Raw genomic sequence first — 26,788 nt, 5'->3', positions numbered from 1 at the left:
TATATTCATAATAACTTGTTCTACAGCCAGTGTTAAACTAAACTCCATAACTAGGTTGCTTTATACAGGGTGTTCGGAATGTCACTGTGCACTTTTCAGAAAGCAGTGAAAACAGTGGAGAATTGAAGCAGTGGAAAAGTTGCCCATGGCAACCAATCAGCAGTGAGGTAACACTTCTAATTTGCATATTATAAAATTATACGGAGCAGCTGATTGGTTGCTTCACTTCTCCACTGTTTTCACTGCTTTCTGAAAAGTGCACAGTGACTTTCCGAACCCCCTGTATAAAATGGTTACACATTATATGCAAAAATACATATAATAGCCGATAACTAAATTTCACCTATCCTGTACAGACTTTGTCTTTTCAGAGTCGATAGTTTTATTATGACAAAACATAATTTGTAGTCCTACAGCAAAAGGTTATGATAAAATATGGTTATGTGTTACACCCAGCAGGCAATATTTGGTTAATCTTTAAATTGTTTTCACTGCTTATACACATGTTATCACTGCTGGCTTATTGGGCACACAATGTTGTTTTTCTAGTCTGGTTTATAATTCACTGAGGGTTGTATTTCCTATAGTTAGAAGATACCTGGAATTCCTGAACCTTCAGCTGACATGGTTAATAAACATTGGGATGTATTGTAAAACACAGAGCACAAGCTATATATACAAGTGGTATAACAAACACAGTACTACAAATGGCTTCTCAGATGTGTAATGCAAAATATACAGTAACATTATACAATTCAAGTAGCAGTTTACAATATAATAGCTATGTCATTTACATTTTGGATATAATTACATTGCAAATGCAGGAAAATATGAAACCCATGGAGAAAAGAAAAATTGAAAGCAAAAAGCATTATTGAAACAGGAGGCACAACGCTAAACCTGGATAAAATCAAAATATGGATCTATTTTTTTTCTTACCAGATCTTAGACATGACATAGCTCCTTGCTGTCTAAAACTAGAGTTCCTTTAAAGTCCCCTATTTATGCTATGTTACACGAAGAGTAAAGCAACATACACATTGGTTTCATTGCTGAACCTTTCAATACTCTATGTAGTTACATTCATCAGTGGTTTTAAGGAACAGAATGAGAGGGTAGTTGCATGGGACAGAAAAGTGTAGGGCCGGCATATGGCATCACCAGGGGACCTGGCACATGCTCTGATGGGGCATCCACACATGGTCGGAGCGTGAGTCTCAGGAGGGTGACCTGGCATTGCCACCCCCCTGCAATGCTGGTAGGTCCACCACTGAAAAGTGAAATAAAGAACTAGCATTCTGAAGTCCACATGAACCCTTTGTTAGTCCACCCTGTGGCTGTGATCCTATTTTGACATAGCCTTTTATACTACTACAGTTGTATGCTCTATATCAGATATGGGTAATTGGATTTTTTCTTTGTTATGGTCCTTGAATACAAACAGTGGCTGCATACGACCTTTGCAGTGGAGTGAAGAGGGCACGTGGGCACTGCAGCTGGTTTGGAGAGCAGTGTTGATACTCAGTAAGAATGGGAATGGAGGTATTTGTTGTGTCACTACTGAAGTGTTCTTTGCTCTTCACACATTGCATAGACACTTGAAAAATAATATTGTAATCTATTGTGTATATTGGAGCCAAGCCTCATACAAATGATAGTGGTGGAATGTTTATACAATAAATCTGATACATCTTTAGTGCTTTGTGTGATGTTTCTGGATATCTATTGTCGCACTATGTAAAGGATAATCTTTCTGTTGGTGGAGAATAGTGGTGCATACCTGAAGAAATGTTTGTGGAAGATGGGTAATATAATATAAAGGTATTTCTATAGTTCAGTAAGGCAGTATTCTTAGAGATACTAGAACGAGAGGGCACACTTTGGAATTGGAGGTAGGAGAGCAGCTAGTGATCAGTCACTAATACTCAGACTTCAGATGCTGCGCTGTGTAGTAATAAAAGTGATAACTAAATGGGCAGCATTGCTCCCTGCCAAACCCTCAGCCAGCTGCAGCCCTTCTTTACACTGTAACGGGGAGGTCACAGGTGTGGGGGCGCCCTGCTATACTGAGCGCCAGGCCTGGCTGATCAGTGCAGGGCCGGCTGCTCTATGGGGGTAGGTGGTAAAGAAGCACACATCACCTGTATAGATAATTTTGGGGTGTAGTAAATCATGAAAATAGGTAAAATGCTAGGTGTATTATTGGAGAAAAATATTCACACTGTTATAAAATTACCTTTAATTTCTGTACTTTTTGTGTTGTTTTTTTTTTTATAATGTTCGTCAATGATCTTGTGAATGACTTTAGTGTATTATTTATTTGCATGTTTGACTGTACATGCTGTATAAATCATGTGTTAGAGCAGTGTGTAATATATATTGCACCATGGTTCTTCTACACAGTGGTAGTTTGGCTGCCGGATATGCACCTGCTTGATGATGTAGCTATCCACACTGGTCTAGTACCCAGGGAATAGATGCTCTTATTGAAACTTATACAAATCACTGATACATTTAGGAATTGTGGTTACATTTTACATTTCTTTTGTGATTAACATATAGGGGGAGATTCAATTCAAAGGAGGAGGGAAATGAATGTGCTCTCCCTCCTAACTCTCTGCGGCCCCCTTGAAGGTTGCCCATCTCGGATATAAGATGCAGTGCGCTTTGTAAGATGTTATATATAAACTGACCAGTGTTTAATCATGTTTGGCCTCTGTGGTAAAGGATATCCTGATTCCTATCCCCCTCATGTATGGCTTGTTTTGAATGTTAATAATGTTCGCTCCTCTCTTTGAACTGTATACATTGTGAATCTTCTCTGAGCAGGTGATATTTTGGTGAGGGGTTTCCTATGTACGTTTCTGTATGAGAAGATGAATGGTGTGGGATCTTGTCAGCAAGGTATAAATGGCTGTTTACTTTGCAGCTTGCGTTCATTTGTTAGTAATGCAAACACAAGCTGTGTGCCTACCAATCAATGCACGTAAAAGCAAACAAATGGAGTCCTTTCAAATGTACATAAAGGTAACAATATTAGATTGTGCTTACATGTTAAATCGCTAAGCAAATACCCAGCAATGCAGACAATTGCTTGTTTGGCTGGGGCATTATGGAAACAAAATAATACTGTATTATCACTGACTATAGATATGACTGATATCACAATGGCCATATTGCAGTGTTTATAACCACCCTTGTATGAAAGGATGATTACTACAGATAATATAATACGTCTGGCATACCAAGGATTGCAGGAAACTACTCTTTAGCCCAATTTCTTATGTTATGTTTTTTGTGTGTTTAGTTTGTAAGGTTAAAAAAACTCATCCATCCTCACTGTTTTTATTATGTGTGTCTAGGCAGTGGCAGACAATACACACTGTATATGTTGGCTATTTACGCAGGGAACGCCATAGCTTAGAGCAATTTATGCAGCATGAAAAGAGAAAAGCACACAGGCAAGTTGGTACCGTTTTGGTTTTATGGATCAGAGACGTGTGTAAGGGGCACAGGCAGGAAATTGAGGGCGAGGAGACTTAGCTGCACTGCTGCCATGTTTGTGTAGTTTCAGCCTGAAATGTGAAGGTGACATGTCTTTCATCAATTATACAATGTGACGGCTACGGGACCATCTCTTCTGCCTTTTTAGTGTGTTTATGTTTGTTTTTAGTTTATTTTTTGTTTTTTTAGATAGTTGTTTAGATGGTTTAGGTCTTAACAATAGCCATTTTTGTTGACATTGTGAAATGAAAAAATGAAACTTGACAAATTATCTTTACTTTTGTACGATGCAAATAAATACATGTATATAATGATTCTGCTAGTTGTAAAGTAAACTCTCTGTATTTATATGTAATATTCCAGTGACTGCTTTGAGCAGTTTTGGAATGAACAGCCCTCCTATCACTAGACATTTAAGGTTGTCAAATAAGTGTGAATTTACTAGTGTTTGAGGTAATATTGCTGCAGAATTTAGTGGTTCCTTCACTCCTGTTTGATGAAAGCCATCCAAAAACAATGATTTTGCAGAAAAACTTTTGTTTCTTTACAAAATTAAGCATATCCACCCATAGTTATTCTCATTGGAAATCACCCTATTATAGGTTGTGTTCTTAATTTCTAAAAGTAGAGTTTTGTGATGATACCTTTTCATACTTTTCAAAAAACAAGACGTAAGCTTGCAACTTATACACAGAACCCTGTTGGGAAAAAAAACTATATAAAAAAGTTTTTTTTTAATAAAACAAAAAAAACAAACCCAGAAAAAGTAAATATTGTACGTGTTCTACTCGTTTTGGCTAATTTGTCACAATAATTTCTTACGGTGGATGTTTTACGAAGGTGAGCATGGATTCAATGAAGTTTAAGGATACTAAGCACCTTTCTGTCAGTAAGACTTTGTGTGTGTGTGTGTGTGTGTAACCTCACTCTATGCTAGCCATTAGAACAGGCTATAAATGAATACTTAGATGTTATCTTCAAAGTTCTTTACTTCGTTTGTTACTCATTTCACTGATGGAGGGACAAGACCGTAGTTAGCAAGTAATTCTTGTGAAGTCTGGTGACTTTCTGTGAGTATGTGTGTGAGAGATGCTGATAATGATGTAACTCCCTCTCTATTCTCTCTATAGGCTATGAGAAGACGGATGATGTTTCTGAAAAGACCTCACTAGCCGATCAAGAAGAAATGAGAACTATTTTTATCAACCAACCTCAACTTATAAAATACTGCAACAACCATGTCAGGTAAGCATGTACGTGTTTAAACAGTATCTGTTTCCTGCATACAGTGGAAGGCGGCACTTTGGGGGTTTTCGTTGCTCGAAGCTAGTGCCTCATGAACACTGGACATTAGGGGGCCTCGGTGATCTGGTCCTAGTGATTTGATAGGCTGAATTCTCATGAACATCAGCTGACTCTTTCCTTCCTTGCAATCTGTAACCTATTGATGTTTAATGGTGATGGAAAATTTAGAATTTGTTGGGTAGATTTGTGGAGATACACAAGAAGTTCTAACCACCGGTACTTTTTTCTGGTGAGTAAGGGAAGCCTGGTGTAGATAATCTTTGTTAAGTGATCTAAAAAAACAAATATCAGAAATGTTTTCATTCAAAATGGACAGATTTTAGTGAAAGCATCATGGTTTGTTTGCCTTTAAATTGAAACGAACACCTTAAACATTATAGAATAAACACTGGTTAACTGGAAGCCCATTGTTTTTCTTCTAACCAACCAGCCTTGTAGTTCTAAGTAAGGCTGCATCAATTATGTGATGTGTGTTTTGGCTTAAAAGTAATTCTCAGAACAAATAAATAGATCTCGGAGAGTGTAACTATATATATCAAGCACTAATAGATGTCTAGGTGTATAAGTAATGTAACAAATGAACTTGTCTCTCATGTATAGTCCTGCACAATTTATTCATGTCCTGATCACAATTCACTACTGCTTGACCTGAATGCCAAGTGACCGGGTCAGTGGTAATTTTAGCTAAACAGCCAATGAGGACAAAACCTGACTGTTGGTTACACAGGTGCAGTAGCCGGATCTCACTGGGCCTGTTTGTGTGGTTGGATGATAACAGCAAATCTGTCCATTTTCTAACCGCATTTACCAACATGTCTGATGATGGTCCAATCCGTTTAATTGGGATTATTTTCGGGGTCACTTAGGGCCCCCACGCACTTTTATATTGGGCCCATTACATTCTATCACAAAGTATGAAACCAGTTTTACCCAAATTAAATTGATCCTCTGTTTCTTAAAACGCTTGAACATCCTGCGTTTCTATAAAACAAAGTAGAAAGATTGTCCACAGTGTATACAAATTTTGTTAGACATTGACTTTTTCAATATGTTGCCAGTTAACACCTATTTGGTGCGACATATTTGTTAATATGAAAAAAAACACAACATATTCCAGGTAGCAGACAGTCCTTGTTGTTGCATGAAATATAAGTCACTGTTTGCACCTTTTACACATGTTTGTTTCGGGATACATTTCTTCAACCTCTCACAAAAGCGTACACATAAGTGACTGTGACACACTCACACTGCACACGCAGTCACCCGTGAATGAACACATATTCTCCATGTTAATATACCGGAACTTACTCTAAATAATAGTTTTAAGATGAATGTGAGAGAGCTCCAAACCTTATTTAACCCAGTGCAGCTAAATAAAAGTGACAAAAAAGTGAAAAATCAGGCTAAATTATCTACTGATTATGTTTGTACACGATGATATTTGTACAGATGGAGCCCATTATAAAGGGCAAGGTAAAATATCTGCATTGACGCTTAACTCCTGCTGTTCATTTGTGTTTCCCAGCACTGCAAAATACAATGCCATCACGTTTCTGCCAAGATTCCTGTACTCTCAGTTCAGAAGAGCAGCCAACTCGTTTTTCCTGTTCATTGCTCTGCTTCAGGTGAGCTGCGTAATGCTAAACCCAACTTCTGAATACACTGTACTTTCCAGACTCTTTTATTAGTAGTTTGCTGCATTACTAGGCCGAGTGACTCTGTTTATGAAACATTTATGTATGACTCCATACATTGTTATTACTGTATGGCCCAGGTATTTTCAGTTCTTCAATGTGTAGCAGATTAGGCAGTCTGTGGCTCTGCTGAACTACCATAAGCAGTATTCTCTGCTATCAGTTTAACTTCCCCTCATTTCAGCCAGCCACAGTGTATTCTCTCTAAGCACTGAAGATATAATGCAGTGCTTTCTTACAGAACAGAGACAAGTTCTTACATGGATAGGGTGTCTTAATTGTTAAAACCACATTACGGCCTGATTGCTACTAAATTATATCGGGCAGTAGAGCAGGTTTCCCGAAAAAAAAAAAGGAAAAACGTCAGCGGGTCACCAGTCGGCAGGTCTGTTAAATGATGATCACACGTATCTGGTTACAGTGGCAAAAGGTTTTGTGCATTACCAAAAAAAAATAACCTTCCCCCTGGGAAATAACAGCACAAAGATCTCATTTGTGATGGGGCATTGGCTTCTCTTGTCAATACGTACAGTATTTGTGTTATTGTCTCTAAGCCGGAACTTCATGATGAATGTATGATCCTGCACCTTTGGCAACCACACTAAGCCACACGTGCTTACTTATACGTTGACGTTTTGTCTCATTAAAAACATTGTAGTGGTCACTCGTGTGAAATGTCACTATGACGCCAGTAAGCAGTGGTTTTAAAATATTTATACAATTCTAGCAGCCCAAGAGATTAAGATCTTGAGTGTATCCATATTGATTTTTGCGCACAAAAAAAAAGTCTGTCGTTCCTTTCACCCCGCCCCCCCCCCCCCACACACACTTGAAATCTGTCTTCCCCCCGTGCTGTGGCTTAAGCTGGGTACACACTACAGGGTTTTCGTCCAATAATCGGCTCAACCAGCCGACATACGACCGCTCATTCAAAAGTCGGGTCAGTGTGTGTAGTGACACAATGGTCGAAAGTCTGCCCAAATGGACGATTGTCGCCTCCTTTGGTTGGTCGTACCGTTAAATATTTTCATTCCAATCTCGTTTCCGTTGTGTAGTGTGTATAAACTTCCAACCCGTGTGTACGAAATTGCAATCATTGCTCATGACAACATGGCTGTAAAAAGTCGCTAAAGGGACGTCCGCTCTTCCCTTTATCTTCTAAAACAAGGCTACTATGTATGCAGTCCATGGACCGAGCGATCGGACCTTCGATCGCATGTAAAATCGCTCGGCATAAAAAGTTGGTTGAAAATTCTGTAGTGTGTACCCAGCTTTAGTGTTACAGGACATAGATCTAAGTCCCTCATGCACACTAGGGGCGTTCTTTCCTGCTGCCCAGATTGTACCCATCTGTCACTGAAAGCCAATGATTCCACTAATGATATGCAATGGGGGCAGAATACTGGTGCAGCATAGTGTTCAAGTCAAATACCATTGATAGAGTAGTTTGCCACGATTTACTTGCTAGGTTAATGCTGGTGAGGAGCACTCACCCTGTGCACCAGCTACATGTACAGCCTGGCCACGCTAATGGTTTTCCTTTTTAATATGTGAGTGACAGATATATCTTTTGTTTACCTTCAAATCTCCATGTTATTACAAATGTACTAGTATTTATACTACAGCTCTCTAATGCTAATTATTCATATATTCTATCACATGCTAGGAATGAGCTGGTATTCAAATGATTGTGCAGAATTGAAGTGTTGTAGCTCAGTATACATGTATACATGAGAAATGATCTGTGACTGCTGGTTTCATGCAAGAGTTTCATCCTTACTCCAGAGTCACAGTAATACAATCTTCCATTAGTTACATGGACCTTGGACTTTGCTGTGTGAGAAAGTGCATCATCATGCAAGTTTATTTCTGATTTGGTTTTGAGTACCTGTTAAATTTGAAGCCAGCTTCCTTTAATACATTTGAGAGTATGGTATCTGGGTTCTGGGTCAGTGCAGTCTAAAATCTTATGCATCATAGTGAATGTAACTAATAGCTGGAAACATCCTCCTTGGTCAATATAACTGAATGGAATATGTATGTATATGTCTATGTAGTGCCACACTGAGCCTGTACAAGCATACAGTACAGAGAATAGTATGCAGTACACACAAATAAACAAGTTATTGAAGATGTATAAGAAGCAGCCTCTATCCCAAAATGCCTACAATCTAATAAGGTTTAATGGAAAGCAAACAGACAGTAGGTCGACATTCATCTAGGAATTAAATTATCAGTCTGGATCACCATAGTAAAGTACACTGCAGGTTTCATATATTTATTTGTCTGTGAACCCTCCTCGAACACCATTGTTTGAGTGGTGAAGGATGTTAACTAATATATATCTGTTGAGAAAACTATAGCCATATTAGTACAATTGGGATAAAGCAGACCAACCACAAGTGTGCCGATAGCAAGAAGGTGTATAGAGGAAGATTAAGTCCACAACGGAATTGAGTGAAAAGGGTTGAAGAGCCTTGAATGACATAAGGTTCACTCCTCGGTAGCTTACAGTCTCGGCCTCTAGTGCAGCCAGTCAGGTGTAGTTGTAGCTGGTCCTGCTGCTTTAGTAGGACCAGACAACCAGGTTTGTTTTATTTGCTGTTAGCAAAACATTGCCAGCACATTTGTGTGTGCTGTCCAAAACCTCTGCCTCCAGGGGGTATCGGCAGGCTCCTTATTGTGTAAATAAAACGTTGAGGAAGAAAAACTGTGGCTGTTCTAATGAAGCCATAATAGTTCTGTGAAATCATTATATATATATATATATATATATATATATATATATATATATATATGCACGAAACAGACATTTAGGGGGGAATTCAATTGGCCACATTATTACGGTCATAGTGCGCACTATTACCGTTATTACGGTAGTTTTAACGCCAGCTTTTTGCTCGCAACTCTCTGGGCTGTGTTAATATTACCGTAATAATGGTAATAGTTTCTACGCTGCGGTACTTCGGGGGAATTGAATTCTCCCCACAGAGCACAGGTACATGTTCTACTTAGAATCCAACAGAATACCTATATAAAGGGGGGGGGGGGTGTCCACTATTTTTGGAATCTAACATTAACATACACATAACGCTTACCTAGAGGGCACCTCACCTAGCCTGGAGGATCCGGAAGCGGCCCACGGTTCTGAAAGCGGGAGGTTGAACTGGGGCAGATTAGATTTATATTTATATACAAGTTAACCCGTGCATGATACTCATGCATTCTAGTCAAATCAAGCTACTTAAGGTGTTAAAAAGGTTCTTGTCATGCATTTGGGCCTAGCCCAGGCCTCCTCAGGGGAAGGGCGTTACTTCCCGACGCAAGCGCCCTTTTTTAACGTGGTTTTGTCCACATGTCACCACCTCATCATTTTTCTCCATCACCTCATCCTTCATCTTTATCGCCACATCTATCCAGATGTCTATCCAGACAGCGGTCCTGAGTATCACACTCCTCTCGCTCTGTCACCCCCGGCAACCACCAACCACTCCCAACTGTCACCCCTGGCAACCACCAACCACTCCCAACCGTCACCCCCGGCAACCACCAACCACTCCCAACTGTAACTTCTCCTTCAAGAAATATATATATATTTTTTTAAAATCTTTATAAACACTTTTAACAATTAACAAATTAAAAACATCTTAGTATACCAAATTTCAGCCCTTTCTGAGGTTTTTTTTTTCCACACACACACACTAAGAATTTAGTAGGTTAGTGTATAACTCCGCCCAGCAGGTGGCGCTGCAGCGTGGTTTTTATTTTTTCACACACACACACACAGACTAACACACGCCACTAGGCTTATATATATTAGATAGTATAGTAGTATAAAATATTTCAACATTGTGAATGGGAAAATGGTTTTACCCAGTTTGTAACAATATAAATTCAACATATACATTATTTACCAATTTTTCTGTGATTATAGAGTAGCATAAAACCGCTGGTAAGAAATTGTTTTATGAGGCAGACACAATCCCTATTTTGCACAGATAATCTGTATATGGACCTGGTTATATAGTACCACCACATGTTTGAAACAGGCTTTCTAAGCACAACGCTGCAAACAGTAAGAAATGTTTTACTTTGTGTTGTGATTTTGTCCGGTTGTTGAATTTCTCTTCGTGTTTGCATTAGAACTCCTGTAGTTTTGATGGCCTTAACAACTGATTTCTCATCACTTACAAAGGGTATTACATCCATTAGTTTGTTTAAATATTTGCAAATGAAAGCACTAAGGTATGACCTGGTTAATGATTAGTATTATTACAAGGTCTTTGTAGAGTATCTTCCTTGTATTAAGCATGATTGAAAGAAATAATTTCCTCTAAAATGTATTGTTGAATTTTTTAATACATCTATGTAGAAGAGGGTGATATGATTGTCTCCTCCTGCCACAGGGCAGAAGGACTAACATTTAGGTTTTGTTTTTAACTAATTAGGAGGCAGATCACTCAAGTTAATCTGTTTGGAGACAGGCATTTTGTGGTATGACCAATATAAGAATGCAGCACATCCATTCAGTGGAACTAGTGACATCACCTAGGTGTCAGATACAAAGTGATGTCACCAGTTTCTAGCACATTGATAGGCTGCATGAAGATTGGTCAACCCACACATGCGCTGCTTCCAAAATGTGTAAGCAACAGGTACTATTTAGGTGATGACATATTTACATGATTGTTTAGTTCACTCAAAATACAATGTTTTTTAAATGTTTACCTCGGCCCTGGAACTCCTAAATAAAATTGGCCTTTAAAATAGTGCAGCTTGTCCTGCTGTTTCCAAGTGGTCCACATCTCAGGCTTTGAACTGTTTTGCCAGAAAACATAATTGGAGACTCCAAATGCAATATACAGCGCTCCAGGTTAAACAAGCCCCATTTTGTGATTGGGTTTGATCCTTATTAACTGCCTATATATTTACTGTTTGTATAGACTGCTCAAGCCTTTGTAATTGGAATTCAGTCCATTTTTGTGTCTAATCAAAAAATCATGGGACTTCTATTCAATCTCATATCCCTCTAATTAGGTCATTTATGAGGCAGTTTGAACCTGGTTCTTTTGTGGTATTGTTGACAAACTCTCAATGGATACATGACCAGAGAGCAATGTCCTTATATCTGGACCTCAACTCTGCTTCTTCGCTTTGATTACCCCTTTTTATTTACTTGTTACACAAATAAAATAATGTATATATTGTCCGTCTTCCTGTAGAAGTTAAATGTGTAACTTGTGTATTTCTTTCAGCAAATTCCAGATGTGTCTCCAACAGGTCGATATACAACATTGGTTCCACTCTTGTTCATTTTGGCTGTAGCTGCAGTCAAGGAAATCATAGAAGATATTGTAAGTATGTTACCATGTGTTGTTCAGTATTCATACTGTGGTTCCAACCAGTGGCGGAAGTGGAAATTTAGAAGGGACAGTTAAGTAGGAGAAGTGGCGGTATAGCATCCCACTGTCTGCCAGCCCACTGCCACCGATGGTTCTAACACTATACCTACAAGGTTTCATTTGAAAGTTACATGTTATAAGATACAAAGCCTTGGTAAGTTTGCTAATTGATGTTACTATATCAAATCTAGTATAGTTTTCATCTTGGATACATATAACTACTGCATTTACAGTGCTTGAAATGTTATATATCCAGAAAGCATATTTTCATTGTTTTTTTTTTATAAACACAGGTTATAGACAAGAGTCATTGCTAAAGGGTGCATAACAATAGATATACCGGCCCATGCAGCTGGTACAGGGCCTAAAGACACAAGGGGCATGGTGAGATTACAGGACCTGAGGCTAACGACATGTAGGCGCTTAGCGCGGCCATGTTTATTAGCCTAGGGAACTCTGCGTGCTTACACTGTTTTCTTGCATATATCAGACAGCCAACTTCCTGACACATAAGCTCTGCTTTGTTCTGTGAATTCTGCAATGGCATTCACATAATAATTGTTAGTTTACGCTGCCTGCTATGTGCAGAAAACCCACCTATAAGCACGACGTTGCCTAGGCTAATAAACGTAGCTGCAAAGCATTCATACGCTCTTAGCCTACTGGTGTGTGCGTCTGGCTCACCGTTCACCTGCTGTGAGCACACTATGAGGATTCAATTAGCTGCAAGGTCTTGTAGGGACCTCGCACAAAATGTCTCTGTCGGATGATGTATGTGACAGTCTTTGCTCATTTCTAAAACAAAATGAGCGATGATTCCTGTATTGTAATTTGCACAGGAACACATTATGGCTAATTGAATCTGCCCATAAGGAACTGGGCATTTTTCTCAGATTTTTTTTTTTTTTTCTTTTTTCTTCTGTGATCCAACTGCCTGTTTGGGAACTTAATAGATTTTTTTTCTGGGTGTCTGTGGTTGTGAAATAGGGGCACTGTAAAGCTGGGTACACACTACACCGTTTTCATCCAATAATCGGCTCAAACAGCCGACATACGACCGCTCATTCAAAAGTCGGGTCAGTGTGTGTAGTGACACGATGGTCGAAAGTCTGCCCAAATGGACGATTGTCTCCTCATTTGGTTGGTCGTACCGTTTAATATTTTCGTTCCAATCTCGTTTCAGCTGTGTAGTGTGTATAAACTTCCGACCGATCCACAACAGTGAGTACGAAATTACAGTCATTGCTCACGACAACATGGCTGTAAAAAGTCGCTAAAGGGACGTCCGCTCTTCCCTTTATCGTCCTAAACAAGGCTGGTGTGTATGCAGTCCATGGACTGAGCGATCGGAACATCGATCGCATGTAAAATCGCTCGGCATAAAAAGTTGGTTGAAATTTCTGTAGTGTGTACCCAGCTTAAGGGCTAGATTTACTAAGCTGCGGGTTTGAAAAAGTGGGGATGTTGCCTATAGCAACCAATCAGATTCTAGCTTTCATTTATTTAGTACTTTCTACAAAATGACAGCTAGAATCTGATTGGTTGCTATAGTCAACATCTCCACTTTTTCAAACCCGCAGCTTAGTAAATCTAGCCCTTAGACTTTGCTCTAGAGCCTCATAGTCCCTAGTTAAGCCTCTGACTCTGATAGACAGTATTTGAAAAGTGCTGTGTATCTCAAACAACCACATTCCAGCTACGATTAGACCCCTGACACTCTAGTCTAGTCAGTGTAAATGTAGCTTGTTTAATCTCCCCCAGCAGTGTTTGTGCCCTGTAAATGCATGCATGTAAATGTTACTATAATGCAATATTCCGTCTATACATCTAATTGAGGTGGCCATCGTTGAGGCCTGTCTGCTGTGGAACATTGCAGGCTAATTAGGTTGTGAGGCTGTTTACAAAATTTGCTAAATGAAATGCAATCAGCTAGTTTATATTAAGGCTTCCATTTAATTTTATGCATATTTGCATAACCCTAAACTTGATTATGCAAAATCACTTTTACCCATTTGTGGTAACTGATCATTTAATTATTTTATGAAGTCAAAATGTACTTTATGTATATTTTCTTTAAGGAGGAATAAATGTACTGCATGTGCAATTGCGCTATAATACACTGCAATCGCCTTTGTTTTGCCTGAGGTTGTTCGGATACTGCCAACAGTTTATAATGTTTGAAGAGTCATCATATAAATAATAATGCAGGCAAATCTACTACTTGGTCTTAAAACATTGACGTGTTTACATGCCTGAAGCTGTGTAAACCTCAGTAAAAGCAGAGTAGAAAGACTGGAGACGCTCTGTTCTATTCCTGGGCGCTCACACACTGTATTGTACTGTTCCCTGCATACAGTGACATCATTATGCTGCAGACCTATGTCTGATTCTGTGCCAGCCTGCAGTAAGTATTGTAGTGTTGTATAGTTAGATGCTTTGGTGTCTTTCTGTACAGAACTCGTTTTATATGAACAGACGGATAAAAAGTCCAGCACCGCCGGGCCAACAGGTGGCCCAATAAATGTAAAGTGTGGGCTGCTAATGATCAAGGGGCCACCTATTTACTAGACCAGTGTTGGCTAACCTGTGACACTCCAGGTGTTGTGAAACTACAAGTCCCAGCATGCTTTGCCAATATATAGCAGCTTATTGCTGGAAGGGTATGCTGGGACTTGTAGTTTCACAACACCAAGGCTAGACCAAAGAGCTGAGGAGCCTGGCTAACAAAGCTGGGTGACTGTTTGACCCTTTATTCGGCCAGGGAAGGGAACCCTAGCATTGAGTTCCAAAGAGGATACAATAGAAAGTCAGCAGAATGCAGTTTTAAAGGCTGTGTTAGTCTGGCTTCTGTGGTTCTCTGATAAGTAAATGACACTGCGATATTGATCATTCTGATGAATTTTAGGCAATGTGATGAGCTGTGGGTTGATTGTTATAGAACTGTGCTGCACATCATACCGTTCTCTTTATTGCAGATCTATACTTATGTGTAATAGTATGATGTAACCAACACTTGTCATTATCGGTGGTTTGCTGCAGGAGAGTCTATAATAATACACTCCTTGTCTCCTACTGGTCGTGAGGCTTTGTCTGAATAATCTACACATAGACTCAATGCTTCTCACATAATCCATACGTAATGAGAGTGGCTGCTCCGTGCTGCCAGGCGTCACTTCATGTGTGCAAGTGCTTAAGACAATTTATTTAGTAGATGACTTTCCAATTGTTTTATAGATTTTTGTGCTCCATTCCTTTGATCTTTAGACAAATGACTTGATGGTGAGGCTATATAGATTGTACAGAGAGTCTTATTCTTTTATGAATGGAGAATATATCTATTGGATATTGGCTTGTAGCCTCGATTGTCCAGTAATAGATTTATGTAGTGTATATTATACTCCCAGTTTTCTGATCTAAAACAATTATGTAGATGTTTATTTGGGACCTAAATCATTAATTTGAAAAAAGTTCAAGACCCCGGACACCCTTCAATCTTATTCAACTAGTTGTCGTAATCTCCGAATTTGTGAAATAATCCTTTCAATAAATATATTAAAATACTATTGCAAGAAAAATATATGAGGTGTTGTGCAATCATTTTCAAGCAGGAAATCTTATGTTTTCTAAACTGAATTAGCACTCAAGTGTTTCTTTGGTTACTATGAAGCAATAAAATAAGTGGACTCTGATGCAGTCATTCAGTTTTTCCATTTCAGTTTCAAGTGCTGTGTGTGTGTGTGTGTGTGTGTGTGTGTGTATATATGTGTGTGTGTATATATGTGTGTGTGTATATATATATATATATATATATATTATGTGTGTGTGTGGGTATATGTATATACACATATATAATGTGTGTGTGTATTTATTTAGAAGGGCGGTATGGAAATTGTAATGGTAATGTAGTAGAATTTGATAGTTTTACAATGAAGGCAGTAGGGAAAGTGGCGCTATGGTATACCAACGTATACACCCCTGCTTAGACCACTGTCTCTGTATGTATATATATATATATATATATATATATATATATATATATATATGTGTGCGCGTGTGTGTATATAACGCTGCTCACTGTTTTCAAACCATTAGCAAACATGTGATTTCACTCTCAAAGAATCTGTAACACAGTTGCAAATAATTTTGCTCCTTTAAGGCAGATCCGTCTTGTTAATCAGTCCATCACACTGGCCTCCAAGGTGCTTTCCACACTAAGGGGGAATTCATTATTACCGTTAGTACCGTAATTTCAACACTGAATTTTGCTTGCAGCTCTGAGAGCCACGAGTAGAAATCTGCGTTAAAATTACCATACCATCAGTAATAGTGTGCACCCCGTGTTACTTTCATTAGTAACGCGCCCAAGACTTCCACTATGTCTCCTCATTCCCCCTTAAGATTATCTGAACCCTCAGGCTTCAGACCATCTGCAATTAAAGGGTGTGCTGTGTAGATGCCGCCGGATGTTGCCTTGATTCCCTGCCACGCACGTTGTTGACCATTACAGTATGGAATCTCTGCTAGTTTTTCCTTGCACCTCTATGGGATGCGAGGGAAAATGAGCAGAGATTTAAGTCAAAACATGGAGGCGATATATCTCCGCAGACTGTTTTGGAGACACATGGTGGCACCTTACACCAAATTGAGTCTCCTCCTTAAGCTGGATACACACTACAGAAGATTTCTGTCAATGTGATATCACTAACGATTTTACCAGTGACTGAATGTCCTGATCAGTGTGCCAATTCATGTGTACACACTTACATAACTTGCCTTCAGATCTGTGCTCTTCCTCTGTCATAAACATTGGCTTAAAAGATCCTGACTCTGTAAACTCTATGGAGATCTGCCTACATTGCTGGTCATGAGTGCCTACACACTGCACAATTTGCCCGACATCTTTCCATCGTTCAAAGTGATTTTTAGGCCGTTTGTAAAATCAAATCAATCGATACAATGTGCTTTGATGCGATAATACTGATTGTGGGAGCGTACACACTAATGCAATATCAGACCTAACAGTCGTTAATCGTGTGATTGGCACAATACTCAGGTGAAAAACCTCTAGGGCCTGAGAGACTTAGGAGAGCAAAACCTAAAAAAGGAGTAACTTTGCACCTGGACAAAACCATCTTGCATTGGAGGGGGAGGTAAATTTAAAATGGGACAGATTTATAGTTTGGATAGGATGTGTCCTAGATCAACTTTAAATTTTAGTGGAAAAATAAAGCTATCAAGTATTTGTATACTAGATGAAAAAACAGCCAGTATTTAACTTATGTGCAAAACAGAATACTAATTTGCACCCCTTGCATTGTAACATGGTTTTGTCCAGGAGACTAAAATAAGAAGTTTCTGAAGTTAAGATCCTTAATGAATCGGGCCCCTGGTCTCTAACCTATTAACCCCTTTGAAATAGATGAAAAAAACAGCCAGTATTTAACTTATATGTAAAATAATAAACTAACTTGCACATGGTTTGTCCCGATGAACATTTACTCCTGTTTTGCCTTACTTTCCTTAATGACTCCGGCCCATAGTGTGTACCCAGCCTTAGAATAATAAAATACTTTGATTATCAGACCACTGTGGTTTCACTGATACCAAACAAACAAATATAAGTCAGAATACTGATTAACAGCTAATAGTGAGACTTACAGTGTGCCAAGCTACACCCTGCCTTGTTTCCTCACACAAAATGTGCTCCTTTTTATTTCTTTCACATAAAAGCACTCGCGCACACATGCACATACATACATACATACATACATACATACATACATACATACATACATACATACATACGTGTATGTACATGTACAATAGAGCTCTGGGCAAAGTATGAACATTACCAAAAATATAGTCCTTTTAACAGTGAACCTTTGTATAAAGTGTTAAATATATCCTATTTCTTGTTGGATAACTAGCTGGCTTTCATTGGCCCCATAAATGACACACTATGCAGCACATTTATTTATCAGATTATAATAATAATAATAATGTAATGGTTTTTACAATATTATTGTAAGTATATTAACCTTGTATCACTAAATGTAATTTCGGCTTCTTCTTTTTTTATAGAAACGCCACAAAGCTGATACTTTTGTGAACAAGAAAATAACACAGGGTGGGTAACATATGTATTGTGTTTTACCTTGTCTCTTCCTCTGTTCTATTGAATCTATCCAGTTTATTTGCATGTGTGTTGTGCTGCCAGTCTTATGACATAGTTGTGGTGTGCATGCTTACGTTGGGTTTATTTACAAGGAAGGAATCTGCTGGCATTCAGCTTGAGAAACATGTTTTACAAAGACGCAATGTACCCTGGTGGGTGCTAAGGACGCCTTAATCCACTTCTATCCTTGTCCTGCAAACACAGCAGCTCTTTCCTACACAGAGCAAAATCTGTCCTCTGAATGTGGATTCTCTTAAAATACTTATTTTAGGTCAATCTTACTTGAGACTTCAGCTATTAGTTTTTGGTATAGCTTATTAGTTATTTCTCTGTGAAAGGAGATTATCAGGAAACTCAGGTTGTTGTGCACCTTTGGACATATGCTATTTAGGAAAGTCCCCTATGTGTCACACTGGAATGTACCTTTTCTCTGATAAGCAATGGTGGGCCTAGTCTGTTTTAGATGTGCAAGGCATAGCTGGGGCTTATGGTGTGTAGCAAATGCTGTTCCTGATAGTGTCGGCTTGATGTACTCAAGTGGGAGTGTGCGGCACTACGTGACATGCAGGGGTGGCCGTGGTGTTAGTGTGTGGCTTGCTTGGCTTGGGGAAGAGGGGAGTTTTGAGTGCAGAGGCCACTTGATGCACCGTACTGGGATGTTTGAGCAGTGGGGGATGGGTGACCGTGCAGTAGGGCTTGTAGGGGTTGGGAGGGAGGAAAGGAGGGTTGACTGTGTGGCCCACTTGATGTATACACTTACATTTATTAATACTAGGGAAGGCACACTTTAGTGGTCCGTGACGGCCTCCTTTTTCACTTCATTCTATCATTTTCAGACTTGGCCCACGACATTAATTAGTAATCGCCGACATCTTCTACTGTAAAGAAATTTATCACATATGAATAAAACAGATAGGATGGTTTTGTTGTGCTTTAACGATTTATGGGAAAGAAGCAGACAATTTAAAAGGTATAAGGTTGGTGTTGGCTCTTAATGCATAGCCTGTATGAACAGCCACAGACCTCTGGCATACAATGCATTGTCCCTTTTCACTTACTCGTGCCATCCTGCACTAAAAATCCCCAAATCACCTTGTGGTCACACTTGTGAACCCCCACTGGACTTGTTTTTATATATATCTCCGACAGACTCTGGCACCAGCTATGTATGGTGTTATGTCCTGGGCTCCTCTTTTATGGCCCAGCTAATTCCAATTGATAGTTTCATAAATGTTGGTTTTCTAGGTGGGCTGTCCGTTATATTCTAATGATTTATCTTCTAAAGAGTTCTTTGTTTTTCAGTTTTGCGAAACGGAGCTTGGGAGATCGTACACTGGGAAAAGGTATGGTTCTCTTTTGCATGTTTAACTATATTTTGTAGATGTCTGTGTGGCATAAAAGACATGTTTGAGTTTAAAGCAAAAATGGAGTGTTGTACTGTAATAGATGATATTGGATGTAGAAAGGTTTTGGCTCTGCAACCTTTGATAGACTTTCGTTTTCCTATGGAGAGAGTCTTAATCTATAGCATAAATGCGAAATATAAAGGAATTGGGGAAAATTATCAGATGATTGATCTCTGCAGTTTAGTTTCTGTGTGTGTGTGTGTGTGTGTGTGTGTGTGTGTGTGTGTGTGTGTCAGCATTTGGAAAAATGCAAATTTTGAATTCCAATCTTAAAAGGCTGAGTGAAGAAAAGATAAATGTTCTTATTTTGACTTCACACAGTGTAGACTTATTCACCAGCAGATCAGAATATAATAACGATGATTTGCTTATCCAGGAAGTAATTTCTTATGTCAATATTGGTAGATGTTTTTGTTTGACATCCGGCTTCAAAATGAAGTCTGGTAGCGGAATTATACCCTGCTATAACATAAACAATAGCGAATGAAAAATAGATGGTTCTAGCTCTTTCTAGCATCAAGATAAAATCTATTCTTATGTTTTTAACCTATTTGGCTGCCCTGTAGCCCAAAAAGACCCCTGATCCCAATCCGTATCTGATGGGGATTGATCAGATGTGGTTTAGAATGGATTCTAATCCAGACGGACGATGACCACATCTGACCATTTACGCTGTCGTCCAACCATGCGAACTGTGCTCATTAGGGTGTGGCTATTAAACCCTAATGACATATGTGTGTATGGTCAACTCTGAGATTGTCCTGTGTGTGAGCACCTTGTATTCTTGTCTAGAGTCCTTTGCCACAGAGAGGTGGGCTGGCATGCTCACACAGCTGTAGTTACTGAGAGCACATACGCACACTTCAGATGTCAGGTCATTATCATAATATATATCTGATATTTTTTAAAATTCTGTCTGAAAATAGTGTAATATAAAAAAAATCATAACATAAAGAGCCTGCAAAGGACGTTGGTCTGTGTCATACAATCTCTCCCAGGAATACATGTGGTTGACTGAGGGATTTCTAAAGAACGTTTTATAATGATTGTGATCAGTGAGCATAAAGTGGATACTTTTACCATACACATGAATTCCTTTACAATGAATGCACATTCAGTTATGTCGAAAAACAGAAGCCACATAATGTCAGGTTATACGTTACTGGTTACACTACTGTACAAAAGGGATGTGGTCAATTTTCTCTCAATGGAAATGTTGGCAGCTATACTGTTGACATGAAGATGTCAGCAGGCTAAATGCCAACACTTCCATTCAGGTGACAGCTTCAAAATATTGACAGTGTGGTTGTCAATATTCACAATGCTGACAATCACAATGTCGACATTAAAAGAGCAAAGCTGGCGGGTCCGGCTGTACAGCACTGGACCTACCGGCATTGCTCTATTAATGTCTGCATTGTGACTGTTGACAATCACACTGTCGACATTTTTAAGCTGTCACCAGAATGGAAGTGTTGGCATTTAGCCTGCTGTCATTTCCATTGTCAACAGTACGTACCCAGCTCGTAGAAACAACATTATCTTATTCTGGACAATTACACCGTTATGCTTTACAATAATAGCTCTTAGAGCAAATCCTTGTATCGTTTTTTTCTAGGCAATAAGTTTTCCTCTGGTGGTTTTAAACTAAAAGTCATTTCCTAAACAATCAACATGTACAGAAGCAAAAACTAAAGTGGGTTCTACTCAGTAGAAGATGTCAGACTTTATAATTAGAGTCTCAATAAATATTTGGCAACTATCACGGATTAGTAAATTGATCGGTCAGTATGCATTTATTTTATCATTTATTTTATATTGTAATTCGTGGAACGTCAGAGAGGATTTTGCAGCTCTGACAAGTACAATGCCAAACGCATTCAGACCCTTGACCAATTGTTCTGATATATTTATTTCATAGCACTGCAACTCAAAATAAGTTTTTTTTTTTTTTCTAATGTGAAATTTTTTTATGTTACAAAATCATCTTCAGAACAGATATGTAAATGATGTAATATTTTGTAGCCATGTTTTGCAGTAATTACAGCTTTAAGTATTTTAAGGTAAGTGCTCATGGCCCTTTCTTCCAGGCAGATTTGCTCATGTTGTTCAGGTTAATTGGATGACTCTTGGGGACCCCAGTTTTCAAATAGCGCCACAAATTCTCAGTGATTTGTCTGGGACATTGTAGGACATTCATCTATTTTTGTTCTTAAGCCACTCCACTCTTAGTTCAACATTCTCCTGCTGATTATACCCAGGCTTTAGTCTTTTTTTATACCAGACTTACAGTTTCTCTTTTAGTGTTTCCTTGTATATTGTACCAACTATTTTTCTATGAAAGCATCCTCACAGCATAAAGCCATAACCAACATAGTTAACTGTCGCTATGGTGTCTTTTGAGGTATGTGTAGTATTAGATTGGCACCACACATATTGGTCTGTGGCCAAACAGCTCGATCATTTTTTTTATCAAGTTTATTTTTGCAAGGTCATAAAAACAATACAACCAACATTGAAAGTTTTCATATATAAAGATAAGAGAACAATAGAATCTGTGACCAGCACAGTAATAAAAACAGCTCTATATCATTCTCATCTGATCCCCACTTAGCAATTGGGTCACTTTCACGCTTTTAGGCAAACTGGAGATGTGCTTTTACACTGCTATACAGGCCAGTATATGCACCGCTCCTGATAGGGGTTACTGTGGCTCCATTACTCCAGTCTCAGCCACTGAACTCTGTAGCTCTCTCACAGTGATTGTTGAGTTTTTTTGTGGCTTTTTCTCACAGGTCTCCTTCTTGTTTGCTCTGGGTGTTTCTAGGGACTACCAGTGGGCATTTTAATGTAGCTTCCTCTTCCTGATAATTGAACCAACAGTGCTCACTGGGACATCCAAACATTTGGATATTGTTTTGGACCTTTTTCATAATGTATGCATTTGTATTACTTTATCTCCTAATTCTTTGGGACGCTCTTTAGTCTTCATTTTCATAGCTGTCCTTTATATTCACATCCTGATTAATAATCCCTTAACTGTGGGATAATTTTTCCATTGTAGCAACGTGGCAATCATTATTATGATGTACTATTGGGGGCCAACTGTAAGGCCATTGTCTTCTGGTTTGCCAATGGTTCTTCACCAGTGTAATCTTAGAGTTTCCACAATGTATGGTTCATACTTATGCAAACAGCATATTTCAGTTTGATTTGCTTTTGACTTGAGTTTCAGTGCTTTGAAATAAAAATGTCACAATCACACGCAGTCACAAATGCCCATCACCTACAGTTCCATGCGAAGAATAACTGCTTTGTGCTCCACATTCATATACAGCGCCAATGCCCACAATATATAGCCCTACACTGGCAATGTGTAGAGTCTTGTACCATGTTCAGCTAGAGTACTGAATCCACAAACCCTGTAGTGTTGGGTACCTCTCTGCTGCCAACGGGGCATTCTGTGCCGTCAGTGATTACAGAGGTGAAGTATTTTCAATATAGTAAACATTGATTAGACGGAGTCATTCTAAAAAGTGATGGTGTCGGTTGCCGCTGAATTAGTCAGCGACAGACTGTCTGACTAGCACAGTCACACCGCAAGCAGCCTCATCAGTTAAAGATAAATGAACTGTTGCTATGTGACTTTATCCAGGGCCATGTGTCACACAGTCGGACCACGCTATTTGGCAGGTCTGCATCATATATTTGGAATGGAAAAACATTTCCCATATGCCAGGAAATGTTGAGAATTCACTAACTGTAAAGTATTTGTTATGAGGGTGTGTGTATTATGATGCTGCAATAATAAGAGCAGATTACTGTGTGAATGGCTTGTTGTTCATCCGCTAGATTAGAAGTGCCAGGAGACACATTGCGTAAGAAAACTGATGGTAATGCAGTTATGTTAATGGTAGCATAGATAAATCTTTAATGTCTTCTTCTGAGTTCACTAAGTGGAAATAATTGATCTTCATTAAGACTGAGCATTGTAGCCTCATATTTGCTTTCTCTGGTTGGTTTCATTTCTTTTTCTGTCTTTTTCAAAAAGAGAACAGCAGTGCTTATGAATAAATAACAGTGAATGAATTAGCACCACTTGTACACCACTCACAATGCATGCACGATACACCAATAGTGTGAACATAAGATACAGCTCTGTATTCTATGGTTCACAGGTACATGGACTTAAATATTGGATATAAGGTTTTATTCATAATGATCCATTTGCCCTGACAGTGCATGACAAGCTTCCAGGAGCAGCGTGGTCATTTTTCAAAGTTTTCATGCAAAATTAAAAATGTTTAAAGTAACAAGTAAGTGTAAGGGATTGCCACCATAGGAACATTCATTAATGGGTGGAATTCCATACTCTAGAGGTAATTGCTCTACCTGTTGCACCCATTTTCCTGCACAGGTATGTTCTCTAACTGACATGCATGTGCCCCGCGTGATATCTAGGCTTCCCTGAGCAGCATTATGCCATGTTATATTTGCCAGCTGTCCCTAATTTCCTACGACAGTCTGGGTTTCATATCTTCGGGCCTGGATTTTTTTTCTTGCAAATTCCCCCTTTCTCCAGTATTGTCTACTTGCACAATACCAGGCCTTATTTATCCTATATGTTAAATGCAACTTTTACCATTTATACTTAGTCTCCAGGCCTTATAAATATTTATTTGTGGCAGAGGAGTATTTAAACTGCAAATCATTTGTTCTAATCCTGTACAGTGATGACACGATGGGAATGGTCCATGAGACTGTGCCTCTTGTGACCTGATTAGAGTGACCAGCTCAGCAGCAAAGTATCACTGGAAACTATTTTTAGTTTTTGACATATATGCAGTTTATGTACTTTTTGCTGTTTACTATAATTACCCACCGAAAAGTCAGTAAGATATTTTATCTAAAAACAGTTGACATTTTGTCAATAAACTATTCAGTGTTAGCTGTTTACAGCTATTACCTGTATGGCATTGTGATATGTATGAGGGGTGTGATCAGAAATCCTGGGGTCTGGTACAAATCCTCTTACCCACTCTTCCTATTGTTACCCATGTCTTTATTCCCCTTTCATTCCACTTAACATTTAATAGGTATTCTGGCAAAACCATTAAAAACCCAGCAATAAACTCCCTATTTTTCAATAATACAACACAATATCATGGCACAGAATCTCAGTGATGGGTGACCAGGGTTCTATTTATTAATATATGGTGATGGGTAGGAATTTCCTGGATGGGGAGAACAGCAGAAGGATTGTGGCGGTACTTGTACCACTGCAATTCTTGTTAAATAGGCTTCCCCATGCTTTGCAGCTATCACCGACAAACCTTACCAGCACTGCTATCACCCCTTGGTGTGTAGGGTGAAGCTGTTTTTGCTGGAGATGAGGCTTTTCACCTTTTAATAAATAGACCCAACAGCCCTGTGTTTCCAGTAGTCATCGTGCTTCTACCTTCCCTATGTGAAATACTGACTAATTATGTTCTTTTTCCTATCTCTAGCTTTATGGGGAAATAAGTGTTAATAATGCAAGTTCCGTTATATAGAGCTACATTAATCTGCATGAGGATATTGTATCATGCCGCGGGACATCATTAAACTTTACAAAGGAATTACCCCAAATAATTCCAATCATATCAAACATCATGAGGGCAACATATTCCAGCTGCGTAGGAGAGTGGTCGCTATCTGTTATCTGTACGCTCATTTAGACAGGACCATCTTTACTTTCTGTTTCATGTCAACCCCATTTTCATATAATGTACAGCGCTGCGTAATATGTTGGTGCTTCTGTAAATAAAGGCTAATAATAAGTCAATCATATCGGTCTGGCACAGGACATCATAGAATGTGTATATATAAACTATTACAGGTTAAACCCTCCTTCCTTCTTTCCAGTATTCATCATCTATTTATATAGCGCCAAAAATTCCGCAGCGCTGTACAGAAAACTCGCTCACATCAGTCCCTGCCCCATTGCAGATTCATTCAGAGCTATTTGGTAAACTAGGACATATTGGTTATAACGTCTAGCGTTCATCTCTTCTGAATTATTTGGTGACGCCAGACCAGCAAGAATACTTGCTCAGCACCTTAATTCATCTTGGCTTCGGTACCAGTTTGCTGTCCCCTAAAGACGTAATGCAGAAGCTAAGTGACTGCCATCAGTACTGTGTTCGTATCACGTATGGAAACTACACTGGGAATAGGGGTAATTGGTTATGCATAAGTGCAATGATGAGCACTAGCAATCCCAAGTAGTTGGCAATCCCCAATTTATTCATATCTGCAGATGAAAACAGTGGGAAATGCTGCAATGGGAAGCTGCAAGCAGCAGGTCAGATTCATCAAGACGCGTATCTACAGATTTTGAGTGTATCGTATGCAAAATCACTCAGCGCACGCCCAAACACAGGAGGTACGTCCGTGATCGCAGCTCTGTCCGTTGCGACGTCAACTGCAAAGGACACTTACTATAGCCTACAATTTCTGTGAGTGAACAGGGCGGGAAGGGGCTGTAGTCAATTTAAAATAGCGGCGCACGGAACTCAAGCTCTTGCAATCACGTCAGAATCCAACTCTGACCATCTCAGAGTTGCTTGATTTACTGCTGTATCTCTTGCTCCAGCTACAGGGCTAGTCTAAGTTCTGATCAATAGTGTTGACAGTCTTGTATGCATGCTATAACATGTGTTTGCAACCATGAGCAACTGTAAACATGTATTTTATGTTCAGTAAACATTAACAACATCCTAATAAATATATTTCATGGGGGAAAAATTAAGCAAAAGAAAAACATTTTTTGTATTTTTAACTGTTTTATCAGCACGGTGGCTAAGTGGTTAGCACTTCTGTCTCACAGCGCTGGGGTCATGAGTTCACTTCCCGACCATGGCCTTATCTGTGTGGAGTTTGTATGTTCTCCCCGCGTTTGCGTGGGTTTCCTCCGGGTGCTCCGGTTTCCTCCCACACTCCAAAAACATACTAGTAGGTTAATTGGCTGCTATCAAAATTGACCCTAGTCTGTCTGTCTGTCTGTCCGTCTGTGTGTGTGTGTGTGTGTGTATGTTAGGGAATTTAGACTGTAAGCTCCAATGGGGCAGGGACTGATGTGAACGAGTTCTCTGTACAGCGCTGCGGAATCAGTAGCGTTATATGAATAAATGGTGATGATGATGATCAATGCCTTTTATTATTAGCACATGACTTTAATTCAGTCTTTTTTTTTTTTTTTTTTCCCTGTGTGTTCTTTTACGAAATTATAATCAACTTGGGTATTGAACGTATCTTGCAGCG

General features: G+C 39.1%; 1 protein-coding gene across 7 annotated transcripts in view; it reads left to right on the top strand.

Annotated features, from left to right (window-relative positions):
- The window catches only part of ATP8A1 (ATPase phospholipid transporting 8A1), a 145,673-nt gene that overhangs the window by 21,828 nt on the left and 97,057 nt on the right, over nt 1–26,788 (top strand). For 6 of the 7 annotated variants that reach the window (XM_075195103.1, XM_075195121.1, XM_075195092.1 and 3 more), the window contains exons 3-7: nt 4,635–4,749; nt 6,335–6,434; nt 11,759–11,857; nt 17,987–18,032; nt 19,383–19,423. In XM_075195103.1, the coding sequence (XP_075051204.1) occupies nt 4,635–4,749; nt 6,335–6,434; nt 11,759–11,857; nt 17,987–18,032; nt 19,383–19,423 (401 nt within the window). Of the gene's footprint in view, nt 1–4,634; nt 4,750–6,334; nt 6,435–11,758; nt 11,858–17,986; nt 18,033–19,382; nt 19,424–26,788 lie in introns of those variants that run through there. The other variant, XM_075195135.1, reaches the window with a different exon arrangement.

This window comes from Mixophyes fleayi, chromosome 1, assembly GCF_038048845.1.
Source record: "Mixophyes fleayi isolate aMixFle1 chromosome 1, aMixFle1.hap1, whole genome shotgun sequence".
Lineage (NCBI taxonomy): Eukaryota > Metazoa > Chordata > Amphibia > Anura > Limnodynastidae > Mixophyes > Mixophyes fleayi.
This window is presented reverse-complemented; position numbering and strand designations above follow the sequence as displayed.